Raw genomic sequence first — 19,369 nt, 5'->3', positions numbered from 1 at the left:
TCAGTAATCATCCAATCAGAGTGATCCTAGTTTACTATAAATGGATCATTTTCTCCCTACTGTTCTGTCTTCGTTTGGAAGAATCCCCCCTTCCACCCCATCTCCTCCTTTTCCTCCCTTTTCTAAAGGGGGAGCTCTCGAGACCTACCTGATCTCGGATCTCCTGATATGCTTATCGACCGGGCGGGAGCCCTGGGCTCAAATATCTCCGAGCTCAGGGTTCTCTCCCAGGACAGCATGCCAAACCTGCTTTATACGCCAAGCATATCTAAGTGGGAACTCTTGAAATTGTAAAAGTAGACCTTTAAAAAATAATAAATAAATAAACAATATCCTACATAATAATAATAATAATCGTCATCGTCATCAATAATGTCATTAATATTATTAATAAAGTAGGATTTTTTAAATTTCCTAATAAATAATAAATATTGAATGTATTTTTTAAATAAATAGCCTCATTATTTATTTATTTATATGATTTATATATGATATTAGAATATGTGTTAGCTTTTGTAAGTGATTTTATGTTTTAAAATAGAATATGTAATGTTCTCAATAATATTTGTAAAGGAAACAGAGGCCCTACATGTGCCATCTACATAAATTTCAATTAATATGGAAAGCGAGTGCATGTTTTTAGCAAAACTAATTTAGGATTTTATTTTAAATGCATGTTTGTATTAAACAATATAATTTGCACAAAGAAATGATGGGGTATTTCTCTAAAGTAGTAGTTCCTTCACCCCGTTTAGAGCGTCATTATGGGCGTTTTACGTAATAACCACGGTGGTTGAAATGACGGATCTGCGACAGAGAAACTATGGGTTTTGGGAAACACTCGTCACTACATCGTTCTTTTCCTAAACAATGTATCGTACTATGATAGTTCTGCCGTGAGTTCTGTCGTTGTTTGGGAAACCCACCCCAGGATGCAGAACACAATGCTCTGTAAAAAAAACGCTTTATAACGAGTGATCACTGAACATTTAATAAAATGATAACGATTTATCATTAGATTATGGGACAATGCAATGGCGCAGTAGGGTAGTGCTGTCGCCTCACAGCAAGAAGGTCTCTGGTTCGAGCCTCAGTTGGCGTTTCCGTGTGGAGTTTGCATGTTCTCCCTACATTTGCGTGGGTTTCCTCTGGGTGCTCCCGTTTCCCCCCACAGTCCAAAGACATGAGGTACAGGTGAATTGGGTAGGCTAAATTGTTTATAGTGTATGTATGTGTGCGAATGAGTGTGTATGGGTTTCCCAGTGATGGGTTGCGCCTGGAAGGGCTTCCGCTGTGTGAAACATATGCTGGATAAGTTGGCGGTTCATTCCGCTGTGGCGACCCCAGATTAATAAAGGGATTAAGCCAAAAAGAAAATGAATGAATGAATGAATTAGATTATGAGTACAGTTTTAGTGTTCTTTTAGGCATTAAAAAAGAAATGAACACCAGCTATGAATTAATAAAGGCTTACTGTTGTTTTAAGCCACGCTGTAAAAAAAATGCTGGGCTCCACACAATCGATTTGTGTTCGGGCGACATGAGAGAATTAAGTTAACTTTAAGTAGATTGAACATAAAACAATTAAGTTGTCCCGCAAAAAAATTCAACAATTGTGTCGTTTCAGCTAATTTTAATAAGTAGTTTGAACAAACATCATTGTTTTTGAGTGCAACAAGAAAGTTAATCTACATTTACACAAAATCAGCTCATCTCTTCGACTTTTACAGATCATCACGTTCTTCAACAACGAGGTCTACACTAACGACAATCAAGCCAGTCGTCTGTCATTTGCTGGCGACTATCTGAATGGAGACGCATCTCTGCTGATCAGCGATCTGCAGCTGACCGACTCTGGAGAATACCACTGTAAAGTCAAGACCGGCGGCAAGATCCACTGGGACCAAGTCAACCTCGTTGTGCTGGGTAAGACTCTGCTTGATTCAATTTCACCTTCATTCTGATTACCAAATTTGTCCGTTAGTGACATAATCTAGATTATTAGGCTTTTGACAGTATCACATTTTCTTGTTTGCGATTAATCAAAGTGCACAAACCAAATACTTGAGTAGAAGTATACTAAACTGTACAAAGTATTGGTAGATTTCCATATTTTGTAATTCACGTTTTTATTTTTGCCTGTTTATTTATGCTTTTAAATTGCATTATGGGACCTTGATCTTTCTTCCAACAACTTTTAACCTTGAAAAGTTACTTAGTGACATTTACTAACATTTTTAACAGCTTAAAGGGATAGTTTGTCTGGGTTGGTGTTGTATTTTACTTTACAAAAACTTTGTATTAAACTGCCAGTACATTTTCTGTTATTTTAAAGACTTATTTGTCTATATATTGTTTCTTATACGTTATATTATTTCAAACTACTAAAATGTCAATAAAAAGTAATTTTATTAAACTGTAGAGTTGAATTTTCCACATCAAAAAAGTGGACAGAGCAGAGATCAACATCCCATAATACAATTCACAACTGTAAATAAACAAAAAACGCTTGTCTATCAGAAAATACAGAAACTGTCCATTAACAGATATTTCTTTCAGTGTAGATAAAATATTAAAGTAAACGTGCTCCCATTACACTTTCACTTGAGTAAACGAGTGAAAGTGTAACTAAAGTACTTAAGTATCTAAATTACTATGATATATTATGGCAATAATATCCCTATATATATATATCATAGTAATTTGTATATATATTTGTATATATATATGTGTGTATATATTTATATGTATATATGCATGTATATATATATATATACATAAAAATATAATATATTGTAATATAATATATTGAAAGTTTTTAATTTTTTAAAAAACATTTTGAGGTCAAAATTATTAGCCCCTTTACTCAAATTTTTTCGATAGTCTACAGAACAAACCATTATTATACAATAACTTGCCTAATTACCCTAACTAGCATAGTTAACCTGATTAACCTAGTTAAACTTTTAAATGTCAAATTAAGCTGTATAGAAGTGTCTTGAAAAAGATTGTCAAATATTATTTAATGTCATCATGACAAAGATAAAATAAATCAGTTATTAGAAATAAGTTATTAAAACTATTATGTCTACAAATGTGTTGAAAAAAATCTCTCCGTTAAACAGAAATTGGGGACAAAATAAACAGGGGGGCTAATAATTCTGACTTCAACTATATATATATATATATATATATATATATATATATATATATATATATATATATATATATATATATATAATTTATTTATATATACTATATATAATTTACTTTTTGTCAAAAGACTCTTGATTAATCAGTAATTTCCATAAGAACCTAATAAAATAACTCAATTTCAGGCAGGCTGATTCAATTAATGGTTTATTTGCAAAATGTAATTGAGTAAAAAGTCAGATATTTCAATACAATCTCACTTTTTGATTTAGTGGCTAATTCATATGGATTTATGATCTCATTCATACATTTTAATACAATTTGCTCAGCCCCCAATGACGGTTGGGTGTAGGGGCGGGGTTTGTTGCCACGCCTCTTTTTTAAAATCGCACATTTTCATATGACTGCACAAATTTACCACTAAACTGGCAAAGCGTAAAATAGTTACGTTTCTTCGTGAGATCAGGCTGAATATTCAACCTTTGATATGTAGAGAAGTTAAAGTAGTGAAGTTTGGCCGGCAGCTAGCTCTCTGCAACTCTCACGTGGCCACCCACTGAAGTTAAGCAGGGATGCACCCGGTTATTACCTGGATGGGAGAACACATAGGAAAGCTAGGTTGCTGTTGGAAGTAGTGTTAGTGAGGCTAGCAGGGAGCGCCCAATCTGCGGTCTATGTGGGTCCTAACACCCCAGTATAGTGAAGGGGACACTACACTGCTCAGTGAGCGCCGTCTTTTGGATGAGATGTTAAACCGAGGTCTGACTCTCTGTGGTCGTTTCGATGTCCTTCGAAAAGAGTAAAGGTTTAACCCTGCATCCTGGCTAAATTTGCCTACTGGGCTCTGTCCATCATGGTACCCATATCTCCCAGCAATCAGCTGGTGTGTGATGTACGATCTGACGCAATATGGCTGCCGCCGCGTCATCCAGGTGGATGCTGCACACTGGTGGAGGATGAGGAGATTTTCCCCCAATGAGTAAAGCACTTTGAGTGTCTAGAAAAGCGCTATATAAATGTAATAAATTATTATTATTAATTATTATTAAGTACAAATGTCTCACCAAATAGAAATATTCCAGTAACGTACAGATACATAAAAAAGCTACTCAAGTACATCAACGAATTACATTTACTTTGTTACAGACCACCACTGCGATTCATCACAGTGTTATCTCAATATTGAGGTAAACTGAAAAAGGTTACTTTAGCAGCTATAATAAATCACAAACTTAAAAATAAATAAACAATAAAAAGAAAATAAATAATTGTTTCAACCCAATTCAGTTGCATAAGGATTATAATGTACAATAGGGAGCACTTTACAGTAATGTTTCTGAGTGTGCCTCACACAGGTGAGTGGGCTTGACAAACCACCTGAAGAAAACACACTCTTTCCTCTCTCTGTCTGATTTTAATCAACACTTGCACCAGTTTTGAACATTTAATGATCACTCAACAACTAAAAATTGTAATTAAAAAGTTGTGCATTTACGAAGTGAGTTAACACAGGTGAGTGGACCTGACAAACCACCTGTAGAAACACTCTTCTCTTTCTAACCCGCCTTTTTTTTTTTTGCTTCATTTTGCACGGCAAATGGAGAGGATGTTAATTTGAACGGTGGGATGAGGGAACGTTGATTGAGCTCTATCTCTCAAAAACAGAAGAGGCAGAATTAGGAGCTTACGCCATTTCTCTTCTTCTAGCAAAACAGTTTACTGTCATCCCAAATGAGGTTCAGATGAGCTTCTTATGATTTAATATTTCGCTGTGTCTGGTTTCCATTATTAGACCACAGGGTTTCTGAAGCGTCATATCTCTGACACCGCCATGTTCAGCCAAGAGAGAAGAACTAGATGTTTCTTTTTTTATTTTAACTCATCCTTGCCATATGCTTTTAGTTCATATTTTCAAGGACTTATGCTGAGCAGTCTTAATTTTATTTCCTAAATCATTTCATTAGCAGATTAGCACGCTAGTCACAGAGGAACAGGATATTGGTGTGAAGTTGAAAAGGGAGAGAGAAATGGAGGATGGACTGATTTAAATCCGGTCTCCACCCTAGAGTTACTCTCATTTATTAACATATCAGAGAAGATTAGCTCAGTGCTGCCTTGCCATAATCCCCCTTTCACTGGAAAAATTCTATTTTGAACCATTTTATTTATTCCCGTAATTTTTTTCTCAAAGTATCGTTTAACTTTGGTTTAAACATTAACATTTATAGCACAGGTCTTAAGCTGCGGTCACACTTGACACTTGACCCATAGACTTCCATTCATACGCAGGGTCATGCGTCAAGTTTCGCAGGTTACTGCGGTGCAAAGTTCAAGCTTGGTGAACTCTGACCTGCTAAATCGCATCACTTGACTGCATAAGACCAATCGAGGATCAAAACACGACCTCTCTGGGCAGAAATCTAAAACATGGAGCAATCGCTAGCTTTTTGTAATGTCTAATAAACTTGTTTATTGCCCCTTTTCGCAGCGCCATGCGACAGAATTTCGCACACACAAAGCCCAGTGTGACCGTAGCTTTAAACTCAATTCCTGGAGGGCCGCAGCTCTGCACAGGTTTGCTCCAACCCTAATCAAACACAGCTGATCCAAATAATCAAGTGTTCAAAAGAGTCTTGATCCCCTTGATTAGTTGGATCAGCTGTTCTTGATCAGGGTTGGAGCAAAACTGTGCAGAGCTGCAGCCCTCCAGGAATTGAGTTTGAGACCTGTGATCTATAGTAAGCAGTAGTATTTTTACTTTGTGCGAATGTAAGATTTAAAAAAAATAACAAATATTTAGATTAAATTAATCTAAATGTTTATTTAAAAAAATCAAATTACAGTTTTTCTTGTTTGCTTTGACCTGGTTAAAGAAACAGGATCCACTTCATTTTCCTCATCACTATCCCAGCAGAGCAGAAGACATGTCTTGCAAATGTGTAAACTCTTTCTCATTGGATTGACACATTTTCCTCGACAATTTTCAAAACTGTTAACACGGATGTCATTCAAGCAGTCCAAACTCCATTGTTTTAGCTATGGTAACCAAACAGAAACCATCTATTCCTAACTGTTAGAAACTATCAAGCTTAGTATGAAATCTGTAAAGCCCCGGTTTGACACTCCTTCACACAAATCTTTAATTAGCAATCAGTCTGCAAACCCGGATATGTCGAAAGCTGCGGTCACACTGGGCTTTTCTTCCCATAGACTTCCATTCATACGCACGCGAATGCCTCAGACCGGAAACGCAGGGTCATGCGTCAAGTTTCGCAGGTTGCTGCGGTGCAAAGTTCAAGCTTGGTGAACTCTGACCTGCAAAATCGCATCATTAGACTGCTTGAGACCAATCGAGGATCAAAACACGACCTCTCTGTACAGAAATGTCTAAACATCTTGTTTAATCCTGGCCCTTTTCGCAGCGCCGTACGACAGAATTTCGCACACACAAAGCCCAGTGTGACCGTAGCTTTATACTCCCTATAGATTTTCCTTTACTTTGGTTTACATGTGTTTGCTGCAATATTTACAGTATTTAAATGGGTTCTTTTTGTTTTTTGTTTTTTTTACAGTATTTCAGTTTTCAGCCGCAGTTTGAAAAAATGTCATGGAGTCAATACAATTTTAACCAAAGCATTTCTTATTCTGGATCCAATTCTTTGCAAAAAGGAAAATTTGGCACAGCCTACATTGAAAGACGACAAACGGCACTGGCAATAGGCTACAATGATAAGCAATGGTGCACTGATTCACACTGAGTTCTGTACTTTGTATTTTGTTGTCCGTTGTGTAATGCTTGATTGAAAGAGCTCATATACTTGTTTGCAATTTGTGTTGTTTGAAGGCAAAATTCGCTTTTATTGCATGTTTTAAATGTTTTATCACAGTTCGAGTCTTTTGCAAGCAAAATAAGTCATTTTGACCATGAGTGCCGCTGTTTAGGCCTGTGTGTTAACTGTTTCAGTTGACGACTGCATCAAAGCAATCAAGAAAAGCTGTAATACTTAACATTTAATCAAAATTATTTATTGTGGTCAAGAAAAAACTTACATTCGCACAAAGTAAAAATACTACAGCTTACTATAGAGACCAAAATTTGTTTATTTATTTTTATTTTTTTTACTTTGGTACAATGTCGATTTTGTATAATTTTGGACCAGCCTTAAAATTAAATTCACTTACTATTTATTTATTTTACTATTTTTTTTTTTTCAGAGTCACTTGCTGTCTTCAAGAAACGACTAAAAACGCAACTGTTTTGTCTCCACTTTCCTTCCTAATCTGCAACTGCCTCTCTGGCTATACCACTAACTGTACTCTCTCTCTCTCTATCTCTCTCCAAAAAAAAAAAAAAAAAAAAAGAAAAAAAAAAAAAAATTTACTAATGCTTTGCTTCTTAGACTTTACACACCTGAAACTTGTCTATAGCACTTGTTCACTGCTGCTCTTATAGTTGTGTAAATTGCTTCCTTGTCCTCATTTGTAAGTCGCTTTGGATAAAAGCGTCTGCTAAATGACTAAATGTAAATGTAAATGTAAATGTAAATGTAAATTACTAATTTGTTACATCTAAATTGATCAATTTTACCCAAATGATAGTATTCTTCATTCAGCTGGTTTTGTTTCTGTCGACTTTGCGTTTTGTTTGACGTCATCTTGTGGCTGAATAATACGTAAGTTAGTGTATGGGCTTCATACAGCTGTTTTATGTTTCTGTCAGCTTTGCATTTACAGTTTTTCTCAATTGCTTTGGCTCAATTCTCAATTTAAATTTGTATTCTTTAAAACAACATTGTTTAGATCTTTAAACAGTTAGCTTATTGTTCATATCATATAGGCATTTCTTATTGATTTAAGAAATGCAATTGCAAATGCTTTGGCATGTGTGCAAACAGTAAGTGCAATTTTCTGTAGGCTGGACAAAAACTAAGGTCACACTTTATTTTGATGGTCCGTTCATTGAATTTAAGTTACACTGCATCTACATGCCAACTAATGCTCATTAGAATATAAGTAGACTGTTAGGTTGGGGTTTGGGTTAGTGTGTGTTGACATGTACTTGCAAAGTATCTTATATCCAGTTAAATGTCTGTTGAAGGAGCAGAATCAACAGACAGTCTTCTAATACTCAAATGGACCATCAAAATAAAGTGTCACCAGAACTAATTGCATATGGCTTGTTGATCAAAACTGATAAATCAATTCTCTTTTGAACTATCAAACACTTCATAACTTCAAGCTATCACATTCATTCAATTATCAAACGTTTGTAAATGCATATGTTTACACAACAAATATCTGAGATTGACATTATTTGTATAGTCTGCTAAATTGATAAATGACCTCTAATTGCAATACAATTAGCATAATCTTTATTTGTGGTAACAAGAAATATGAAATATCCAATACAGTAATTGGTCAAGCAAGATTGCATTCATTCATTCATTCATTCGGCTGAGTCCCTTTGTTAATCCGGGGTCACCACAGCAGAATGAACCACCAACTTATCCAGCATATGTTTTACACGGCGGATGCCCTTCCAGCTGCAACCCATTACTGGGAAATACCCATACACACTCATTTACACACATACACTACGGACAATTTAGCTTACCAAATTCACCTATAGTGCATGTCTTTGGACTTGTGGGGGAAACCGCAGCACCTGGAGGAAACCCACGCGAGCACAGGAAGAACATGCAAACTCCACACAGAAATGCCAACTGGTCCAGCTGAGACTCGAACCAGTAACCTTCTTGCTGGAATAGAGCGCTTTATGTTTTGGTGGCCTTGGCCAAATTACTGGCACAATAGCTCGGTTTTGATGCATGAATGAAATGTTTTGGCTGAGTAACAACATTTTGCAGGCACGCAATATTGAACTGAAGTTCCAGCAAACAGTTTTGACATTTGCACTCACAGTTTAGAGCAGGGATGGGCAATCTCGATCCTGGAGGGCCGGTGTCCCTGCATAGTTTTGCACCAACCCTAATCAAACACACCTGCTTGTAGCTTTCTAGTGATCTTGAAGACACTAATTAGGGTGTTCAGGTGTGTTTGATTAGTGTTGGAGCGAAACTCTGCAGGGACACCGGCCCTCGAGGATCGAGTTTGCCCATGCCTGGTTTAGAGAATGTTAAGACTGTTAAGTAAAATGCGCCAAAGCGATAGAGAAAAACTTTTACAGCTCAGAACAATGTTTTTTATCTCTTTTTATCTCATTTGTTTTTAATCTAGTTTTGTGGCTAGTAGTCATGTAATAAGCTGAAAAAAGTACATCCAGGATGGTTGTTTTCACAGAAGAGATCCCTTCAGTCTTATAAAACAGCAGTCGGTCTGTCGATAAGCCTTAACTGTGACACCTAAATACTTTTAATTATTAATTATTCTTTCTATACTTACAAAACAAAGACATAAATATATACAATTATATCTTGACCACACAATTCCCAGTGTTTATCAGATGGGTTTAGAGAACGGGTCAGTGGAGTCACAGGCTGTCTCTTCAGTGTCATTCAGCCTCCAGACAGATCCGTCGCTGGACAGACCCTTTCACTGACCCAAGAGCAGTTTAGAGCAGTGCTGTGGTAAGCAGGACACTAGTGGGACTGGTCTGAGGTCAGCTGGTAACAGTTTTGGCCTTTATGTTGTTCCAGATCTGCTGCGTTCGGTCAGAGGGGAGAACAACAACTCCTGACCCCTCTCCCCAAATGTCACCACTAAGATTGATCGCCTCTTTGATATTGATTTCTTTCTAAAAAATGCCAGCGTGCTGTGTTTGCAAGTTTGAGTTTCTTGTGTAATTTTGAAATACTGCTCTGAAGTCTGTGTGAACACAAAAGAGAGAGGAAAAACTTTGACGTTAACTTCCAAAATAAGTTTTAGAAGCTTAAAATGTGAAGGTGCTGCTGAAAGAGATTAGATTTACATTTTAAAAAGCTTGAAATTTAATTTTATTTGTGGAATAAGTGCATCATCTGGGTATTTAATGTGTTTTTATATGTTTCATTTAATTCATGTTGCTATTGTATTGTACATACCACGGTATGTGTTTTTCTGTATACCTGCATTTTCCCTTTCTGCCACTCTTTCAATGGGCTACATGCACAGCTAGTGTTTTTCAGCTACCGATAAACTGCCGGTGAAAGGTTAATGTAACTATTTTCAATTTCATAACATTCCTTTTACAGCACTGATAATGTAATTTAATTGAAATATAATCAGTTAAGTAGTCAGGATAGTCGGCACTCTCAGGAGCAGCAGCAGAGTTCAGAAACACCATCGAAAACACTGTGGTAAATTAAATTACCTTATTTGTAATGGTAAGCAGTGCCCTTTATCCAGTCTGAGACCCATTATATATCGTATATCAATCAAGCAGTGAAGATCCTTGATTTTTAAAGAAACGAAATCTTAAATGTAGTGACTTTGTAATGGAATGACAGTAGGGTATTTACCCAGCTAGTGTGATTCCCATACTGACAAACTTCCAGTGACCAATTATTGTGAGTTTTTTTCCATTTTATATGGTTCCATTTACAGCATCAATGTTGTAATGTAGTTAAGATACAATCAGTTAAACAGACTTTGGCATTCATTCAGTTGCTCAAGTGTAAAACATGACAAAAAGCAGTTTACTCGCACGCGCCTGTCAGAATCTGCAGGCTAGCGCAGAAACTCTATTGAATATACTGGGGTAAAATAAATGCTCATATTATAAAGACATGATGGAGAAAAAAGTTATTTAATGCAGTGCTTCTTGTTCAATCTGAGACCCACTTTATATCAGATATCACTCAGCCAGTGGAGATCGCTGATTTTTAAAGAAAACAGACCTTAAACTTGCCGATTTTGCAATAGCATACAGTTCACCGGAAGTGCTTAACCCAGGTTACTGGCAAATTCTGTGAGCTGCCTTACTGAAAGTTAAAAGTCCCTGTACCCCATTAGTGTATGCTAGGAAAGCTGGGCGAGATGTGTGTGTCATGCATTTTTGTGAATTGCATTTATATATTGCCCAGGGATGCTACTAGTGGTTAGGGGAGTTAGGACGATTCAAAGGCTCCACTCCGTTTTGGGACCCCCAGAGTTAGTATTAGGAATCAATCTCCCAATGTCTACCCGCTCTTCACTTTCGTCTGTGACCCTCAACCACCACCTCAACCCCCTCAAATCCAATCAAGAACCTCCCCCCTCCTTACCGACTCCCCCTCCCCCCTCTTCACTTTCGTCCGCGACAACATCAGAATGTTGTCATATAGGAGCCGTACCGGCCAGCGGCACCCCTGATAGGACCTACATATATGGAAATATATAGAAAAAAATATTGGTCACCCTTGAATTCTGGTCCCATATCACTTGTTTCAAATAATCTATCCAAGAGGGGGTGCTGATCAAATTAAATATTAGTTCACAGACATAAATAGTAAGTAGTAAAACAGATTATAATTATTATTCAAAACTGTCCAAATGCAACTCTGTAAATGCATCAAGCTGACAACTGGATTTTCCGAACATCCTCACTATCCGTGAAAAACAATGCATTATGGGTCATTCTGCATTAAATGAAAAAGGTCTATTGTAGTTTTTGAATATTGTTAACCTTTGACAATTTTAGCTTTGCTAGCATGTTTTAGCACAGATAGATAGATAGATGGACAGATAGATAGATAGATAGATAGATAGATAGATAGATAGATAGATAGATAGATAGATAGATAGATAGATAGATAGATAGATAGATAGATAGATAGATAGATAGATAGATGGATGGATGGATGGATGGATGGATGGATGGATGGATGGATGGATGGATGGATGGATGGATGGATGGATGGATAGATGGACGGATGGACATATGGACAGATAGATGGATACATACAGTAGATGGATAGATAGATAGATAGATAGATAGATAGATAGATAGATAGATAGATAGATGGACAGATAGATAGATAGATAGATAGATAGATAGATAGATAGATAGATAGATAGATAGATAGATAGATAGATAGATAGATAGATAGATAGATAGATAGATAGATAGATAGATAGATAGATAGATAGATAGATAGATAGATAGATGGATGGATCGATGGATGGATGGATGGATGGATGGATGGACGGACGGATGGAAGGATAGAGATAGATAGATAGATAGATAGATAGATAGATAGATAGAAAGATAGATAGATAGATAGATAGATAGATAGATAGATAGATAGATAGATAGATAGATAGATAGATAGATAGATAGATAGATAGATAGATAGATAGATAGATAGATAGATAGATAGATAGATAGACAGATAGACAGACAGACAGACAGACAGACAGATTTTCTGGGCCGGTCATCAGAAGGTCATTGGTTAAAACCCAACAAGAGCTGATCCTTGACCCTGGATACGGTTTCTATGGTTAAGCTGCTTTGCATGAAGATATGCAGAGACTAATTTACTAAACATGAGTGTTTTCTGGTTGACAGTGAAGCCCTCGAAACCGCGGTGCTGGGCGGACGGAAGGCTGCTGGAGGGCAGTGATGTGAAACTGAGCTGTAAATCTTCAGACGGATCTGAGCCCATTCACTATAAGTGGGAGAGAGTCCTGGATAAAGGCAAGAGTGTGGGGAAACTACCCCCCCTCGCTCTCATCGGTGAGTCAAACTCCAGCACACCACAGCTAATTGTGGATAACGCATTACTTTTACTGTCACATAACAATTACACACATGCACACCTCAGCACACACACACACACACGCCATTTATCACCATAAATCAAGACACACATATACACACGTACATACAGTACACATTAACACACACACACACACATACAGGGGCATTTTCAGTTTATTCATGACAATTTGCATTTGTATAATGTTAATATTATTAGCAGTATTATTTTTTATCTGCATATTTATATTTGTTTTAATGAAAATAAGTTTAGATTTGTCCACCTGTGGGAATTTGAGGACGTCTGCATCACCATATGGGGTATAAGAACAGGACGTGTGTTTGGATGTAACTCAGTTTTTCGAACACACTTCGTTAATATTGTTCATTTATTCATTTGCTGGAAATTAGAACTGAATTTAGAAATAGTTTTAAACAAATCTTTGCACTTAAACTTTTTAAAACATTAAATTAAGTATGTAGGCTAATAGACGTCTTCAGTGGGGTGAGTTTCCATCATTTCCTTACTCTATGAAAGGAGTAAAGAGTAAAAGTAAGGTAAAGGGAAAGTAAAGCGGCTGAATGGAGACTTGTTCTTTATCCTCATGCTGCAGATGGTCTGTTTGACTGTATTCTCGCTAATGAAACTTCAGTTTTCACACTCACAGAGTCCGCCATGTAAATAGCAAATGCGCTATGGTGCGACGCAACTGACTCATGAAGGGAATGGGAGATGAGACTCTGATCATTGTTAGGGGTAATGCATTACAAGTTACGTAATAATAATACTAATGAGTAAAGTAACACATTACTTGAAAAAATTAAGCAATAATATGTGAGTTATTTTTATAAATGTGATGCGAATTACTTTTTAGATTAATTAATTGGCTTTTAAAAAATAAATAGCGTAATTAAAATGGGTGCAATCCAGCCTGATCTCACAAGAAAACATAAGTATTTTACGTTTTGTCAGTTTAGTGGCTAATTCGTACGAATTCGTACGAGTTCAGTCGTATGAAATTGTACGATTTTAAAAAGGAGCCGTGGCACCTAACCCCACCCCTAAACCCAACCGTCATTGGGGGGTGAGCAAATCATACTAAATTGTACGAATTAGATCATACGAATTCATACGAATTAGCCACTAAATCAAAAAGTTACGAATTGCCGTGAGATTGTGTTGGTGCAATCACGTTGACTCACACTCAGTGAGAGAATGAGCTCCCCGCGGGAGCAGATAGAAACCAAGATGGCACAGCCTTACATTTCTGTGATGGAAGTATTCTCATTATTCTGAACACATGGAAGAAAGGGGGATTTTCTCAATGGACAGTGATTTTACTGAACTAATAAGACAAATTTACAAAAGTAGCAAACACATTGCTTTCAACTTTCATTAATCGGTAAATGCGGCATGTGTAGCGTCAGAAAGTTCTCAGAAGGTAACATTATTCAATTTTTTTTTAAATTCATTTTTTAAGGTAAATGAAGATGTAGGTTATATAGTACAGTGTGTGGTTAAATACAGAGCTCTTCTATTTAAAAAAAGAGTTCTGGAGTTCTGCAAGTTCTGAAAGAGATCAAGCCTCAGGCAGGTATGAAAAGTAACACAAAAGTAGCTCAAAAGTAAGGTAGTGCATTACTTTCCATAATAAGTAACTAACACAACTAGTTACTTTTTGGGGGGAATAACTCAATATTGTAATACATTACTTTCAAAAGTAACTTTCACCAACGCAGACTCTGATTGGTTTAATGCATGTTATGCTCAAAACACACCCATAACTCATTAAGAGAATAAGCTCAACCCTGTTAGACCATGCGCCAGGGTGCAGACTGTATTTTTCCCACCTTAAAATAGCAAAAGTCGATTCAGACATGTCCTTAATGCTTTCGCGCCATGCGCTTTAGACTTTACATCTAGATCGTTAAAATAGAACCCCATGTCTTATATGCATCATAAGGACTTCATGTAGGCTAAACAATGACCAGGCTGCAAAATAATCAAAACAAAGATGTTCAGCGGCTGTTGTTATATTACAATTTAATCTCTTAGGGTTCTGCTTGGAAAACAAAGTGCAAGATCTATACAGAATGGAGAGTAGTGTATGGATGTGAGAGTAATGTAGTGTTTGAGAGCTGTTTCTCCTGCTGACTCCAGATCATCGGGGCTCAATATTGTTTTACAGTCTCTTTAGCTCAATTCTCAGGCACACTCAACCATTAAAAACACTCATCACTGACCACCTGCTCTCTCTAATCAGCTTTCTTTGGCCGATTTACTTTCCAGCTCTCCACAGTTTATCAAACAGTGGATCATTTAGAGCACAATCTGTTTTTATTATTATTATTATTATTATTATTATTATTATTATTATTATTATTATTATTATTACTATTATTATTCATTTATTTATTTTCTTTTCAGCTTAGTCCCTTTATTAATCTGGGGTCGCTACAGCGGAATGAACCGCCAACTTATCCAGCAAATGTTTTACGCAGTGGAAGCCCTTCCAGCTGCAACTCATCACTGGGAAACATCCATACACTCTCATTCACACTCATACACCACAGACAATTTAGCTTATTCAATTCACCTTTAATGCATGTGTTTGGACTGTGGGGGAAACCGGAGCGCCCGGAGATAACCCACACCAACATGGGGAGAACATGCAAACTCCACACAGAAATGCCAACTGACCCAGCTGGGACTGAACCAGCGACCTTTTTGCTGTGAGGTGACAGTGCTAACCACTGAGCCACTGTGCCGCCCTGGTTTAATTTTTATTTTAGAAAATCATTTTTGTCTGATGTTTTCTGATATTATGATGAGGTTTGGGGTGGCACGGTGACACAGTGGGTACAGCAAGAAGGTCGCTGGTTCGAGTACTGGCTGGGTCAGTTGGCATTTCTGTGTAGAGTTTGAATGTTCTCCCTGTGTTAGCGTGGGTTTCCTCCAAGTGCTCCGGTTTCCCCCACAAGTACAAACACATGTGCTATAGTTTCCCAGTGATGGGTTGTGACTGGAAGAGCATCCGCTGTGTAAAACATATGCTGGATAAGTTGGCAGTTCATTCCGCTGTGGCGACCCCTGATTAATAAAGGAACCTGGCCGAAAAGAAAATGAATGATGAGGTATAAAATGCCATAAAACACAGATTTCAGATTCATATCAAGCACAATAGTGATCAAATAGATGTGAAACATCCACAATTTATTTTTTGGCACACACATAATCTGCTTTTATCTACAGCAGATGTGATATTGAAACCATCTCCATCACTGAATGAAGTTTATGTCCTCATATTGTAAGACGACAGAAACTGAACATTCTGTGCTTCAATATTCACTGACACTGCAGTCCATATCACAGTACACAGTTGAAGTCAGAATTATTAGCCCCCCTGAATTATTAGCCCCCCTGTATATATTTATTCCCAATTTCTGTTTAACGGAGGGAAGATTTTTTTCAACACATTTCTAAACACAATAGTTTTAATAACTCATTTCTAATAACTGATTTATTTTATCTTTGTCATGATGACAGTAAATAATATTTTACTAGATATTTTTCAAGACACTTCTATACAGCTTAAAGTGACATTTAAAGGTTTAACTAGGTTAATTAGGGTAATTAGGCAAGTCATTGTATAACAGTGTGTTCTGTAGACCAGTGGTGATTCCCAAAAGTCAAAAAAATGTAATAAACTATTATAATAACCATGTTTTATCCAGAGCGAGCAGAAGGGCTGTCAAAATCACTCTGGACCCCTCACACCCAGCACACTGCCTCTTTGAACTTTTACCTTCTGGTCGACGCTACAGAGCACTGCGCACCAGAACAGCCTGACACAGAAACAGTTTCTTCCCTCAGGCAATCCATCTCATGAACACTTGATGATAATTATTGTGGAACCAACATCACTACTTGCTATACACTTTTATACACACATACACTTATTTAACAACACACTTTACATGCCAGTTTGCACATAACAGCTGCACATATAACGTTGTAAATAGTAATATACCTGTATATACAATTTGTATATTTGCATTCACTATTTACTATTCACTAATATATTTATTATCTGTTTTTTGTCCTGTCACTGTCATCCTGTCGCACTGTAGAAGCTCTGTCACCAAAACAAATTCCTCGTATGTGTGAACATACCTGGCAATAAAGCTCTTTCTGATTCTGATTCTGATTATCCATAACCCACAGAAGATAAAAATAGTAGTTAATAGTTAAATAAAAAACAACAACATGCAAATGAAAGCCTTTCAATTATTATTTTTTTATATGGGATCTGTGTGTTTGCGTTAGATTAACAACACAGTAACAGTCTCAGCTGCAGCAGATAGATTTTATAGCACCAGGTTCAACTTTCTGACACCTTTATGGCAGTCAAATAAATGAAAAATAAATACAGGCCACAACTGAACACTGAGGGTGATGTCTGAGTGGCGGTCTCCAAAATGAAACCAAGAATAGACTTGTGCTGAAAACACTGTGCCCACCAGTCTCTTAATCAGTCTCTTGATCAGGTTAATATTAAATTAAACAAATTAACAAATGACTATAATAATAAATGATTGTTAGACTGTTGCACTTTTTGTGTTGTCAATATGCTCATGTTTATATAGGCCTATTGTTGTAAGTAAGTAAGTAATGTGTATTCATATAGCGCATTTATTGTATATGGCTGAACTCCTAAAGCACTTCACAATCATGAGGGGGGTCTCAGTTTATCCGAAAGACGGTGCTCACTGACAGTATAGTGTCCCCTTAACTCTATTGGGGCATCAGGACTCACACAGACTCCATGTTGAGCACCCCCTGCTGGCCTCACTAACACCACGTCCAACAGCAACCTAGTTTTCTCAGGTGCTTAGCTTCAGTGATTAACCAGTCTTCGGCTGCAGGGTGATATGGTTTGTGTGTGCAACATCTGTATATTTATAACCACCTCCAAGAAATGTAAGTCACTGGCATTGTTATTTTGGGAGTCACAGGCTGAAAAGTTCGGGAAGCCCTTCTATAGACAATCAAAACTAAATTTTGCTGAAGGAGGCTAATAATATTGATCTTTAATGATCTTTAAAAAATTAAAAACTGCTTTTATTCTAGCCGAAATAAAACAAATAAGACTTTCTCCAGAAGAAAAAATATTATAGGAAATACTGTGAAAAAGTCCTTGCTCTGTTAAACATTCAATTCAGTTCACCTTTTTTTGTATAGCGCTTTTACAATGTAGATTGTGTCAAAGCAGCTTCACATCATAGTAAATTGAAGATCATAGTAAGTTGAAACAGTTAGTTCAGTTTTGAGTGTTTAAGTTCAGTTTAGCTCAGTTCAGTGTGGTTTAATAATCACTACTGAGAGTCCAAACACTGAAGAGCAAATCCATCGATGCGCAGCTCTACAGATTCCGAACCATGCAAGCCAGTGGCAATAGCCAAGGGCGCCACTAGGGGGGGAAAGTTAGGAAGATCCTAAGGGCCCATACATTTAGAGGGGCCCCAGAGACATTATCAAGGGCCCGCGCCAATCCCCCCCGCCCTTCACTTTCAGCCGCGATACCAATATTCCCCCCCTCTTCACTTTAAGCTGTGATACCAACCCCCTTCCCCGCTCTTTACTTTCAGTCGAGATACCAACTCCCCATATCCCCCCACCCCACCCCCACTCTTCACTTTCAGCCACGATACCAATATCCCCCCCACCCGCTCTTAACTTTAAGCCGCGATACCAACCCCTACCAACTTCCCTCACAACCCACCCCCCCGACCTTCAATATCAGCTTGTCACAGGGCCCATGGTGGCCAGCGGCACCCCTGGCGATAGCGGCTAGAAAAAAACACCAATTGGCGAAAGTGAAGGATTAAAAATACTTCAGAGAGCTCATTTGGGAAATATTTGAAGAAAAAAAATTGACAGGAGAAGTAATAATTCTGAACTGTACTGTACATGATTAACGTTTGACTTATTCATCCAAACTGAGCAAACTCTGTCACGTTCCCCGTTGCAGAGTAAATTCCCTCTTTCTGACGGGATCCTGTGATTCAGTCTGAGTTTTCCGCATTGCAGAAATCATAGAGACCTAATGATGGCTCAGGGATGGCGGAATGAAAGCGGAGGCGGAACGTCCTGGATGAACAAATGATCCGGCGACTGGAATGACAAACGTTCCTCCGCTAAACACACACACACACACACACACTCACCGATCTCCAGCACTTCCTCATAGAGAAACATTTACTGTTCATCTCATCTGCTGGAGCTCCTGCAGAGCCATGAATCACACTGACACACACACTCATATACACAAACTTTAGACACACACACACACACTTTACACACACATTTAATTCACACACACACACATGCACGCACGCACGCACGCACACACACCTAAAAAGAGCATACGCACTCTCTCACACAAACACACACACACAGAGCATACGCACACTCACGTTCTCTCTCACACACACACAGAGCATACACTCTCTCTTTCTCTCTCTCTCTCTCTCTCTCTCTCT

At 37.6% G+C, this 19,369-nt stretch overlaps 1 protein-coding gene across 1 annotated transcript in view; it reads left to right on the top strand.

Annotated features, from left to right (window-relative positions):
* The window catches only part of clmpb (CXADR like membrane protein b), a 165,117-nt gene that overhangs the window by 134,614 nt on the left and 11,134 nt on the right, over positions 1-19,369 (top strand). The window contains exons 3-4 of the mRNA XM_056479059.1: positions 1,731-1,926; positions 12,638-12,805. Coding sequence (XP_056335034.1) covers positions 1,731-1,926; positions 12,638-12,805 — 364 coding nt within the window. The remainder of the gene's footprint in view (positions 1-1,730; positions 1,927-12,637; positions 12,806-19,369) is intronic.

This window comes from Danio aesculapii, chromosome 18, assembly GCF_903798145.1.
Source record: "Danio aesculapii chromosome 18, fDanAes4.1, whole genome shotgun sequence".
Classification (NCBI taxonomy): Eukaryota; Metazoa; Chordata; class Actinopteri; order Cypriniformes; family Danionidae; genus Danio; species Danio aesculapii.
Note: the sequence above shows the minus strand (reverse complement) of the source record. Positions and strands in the feature narration are given on the sequence as shown.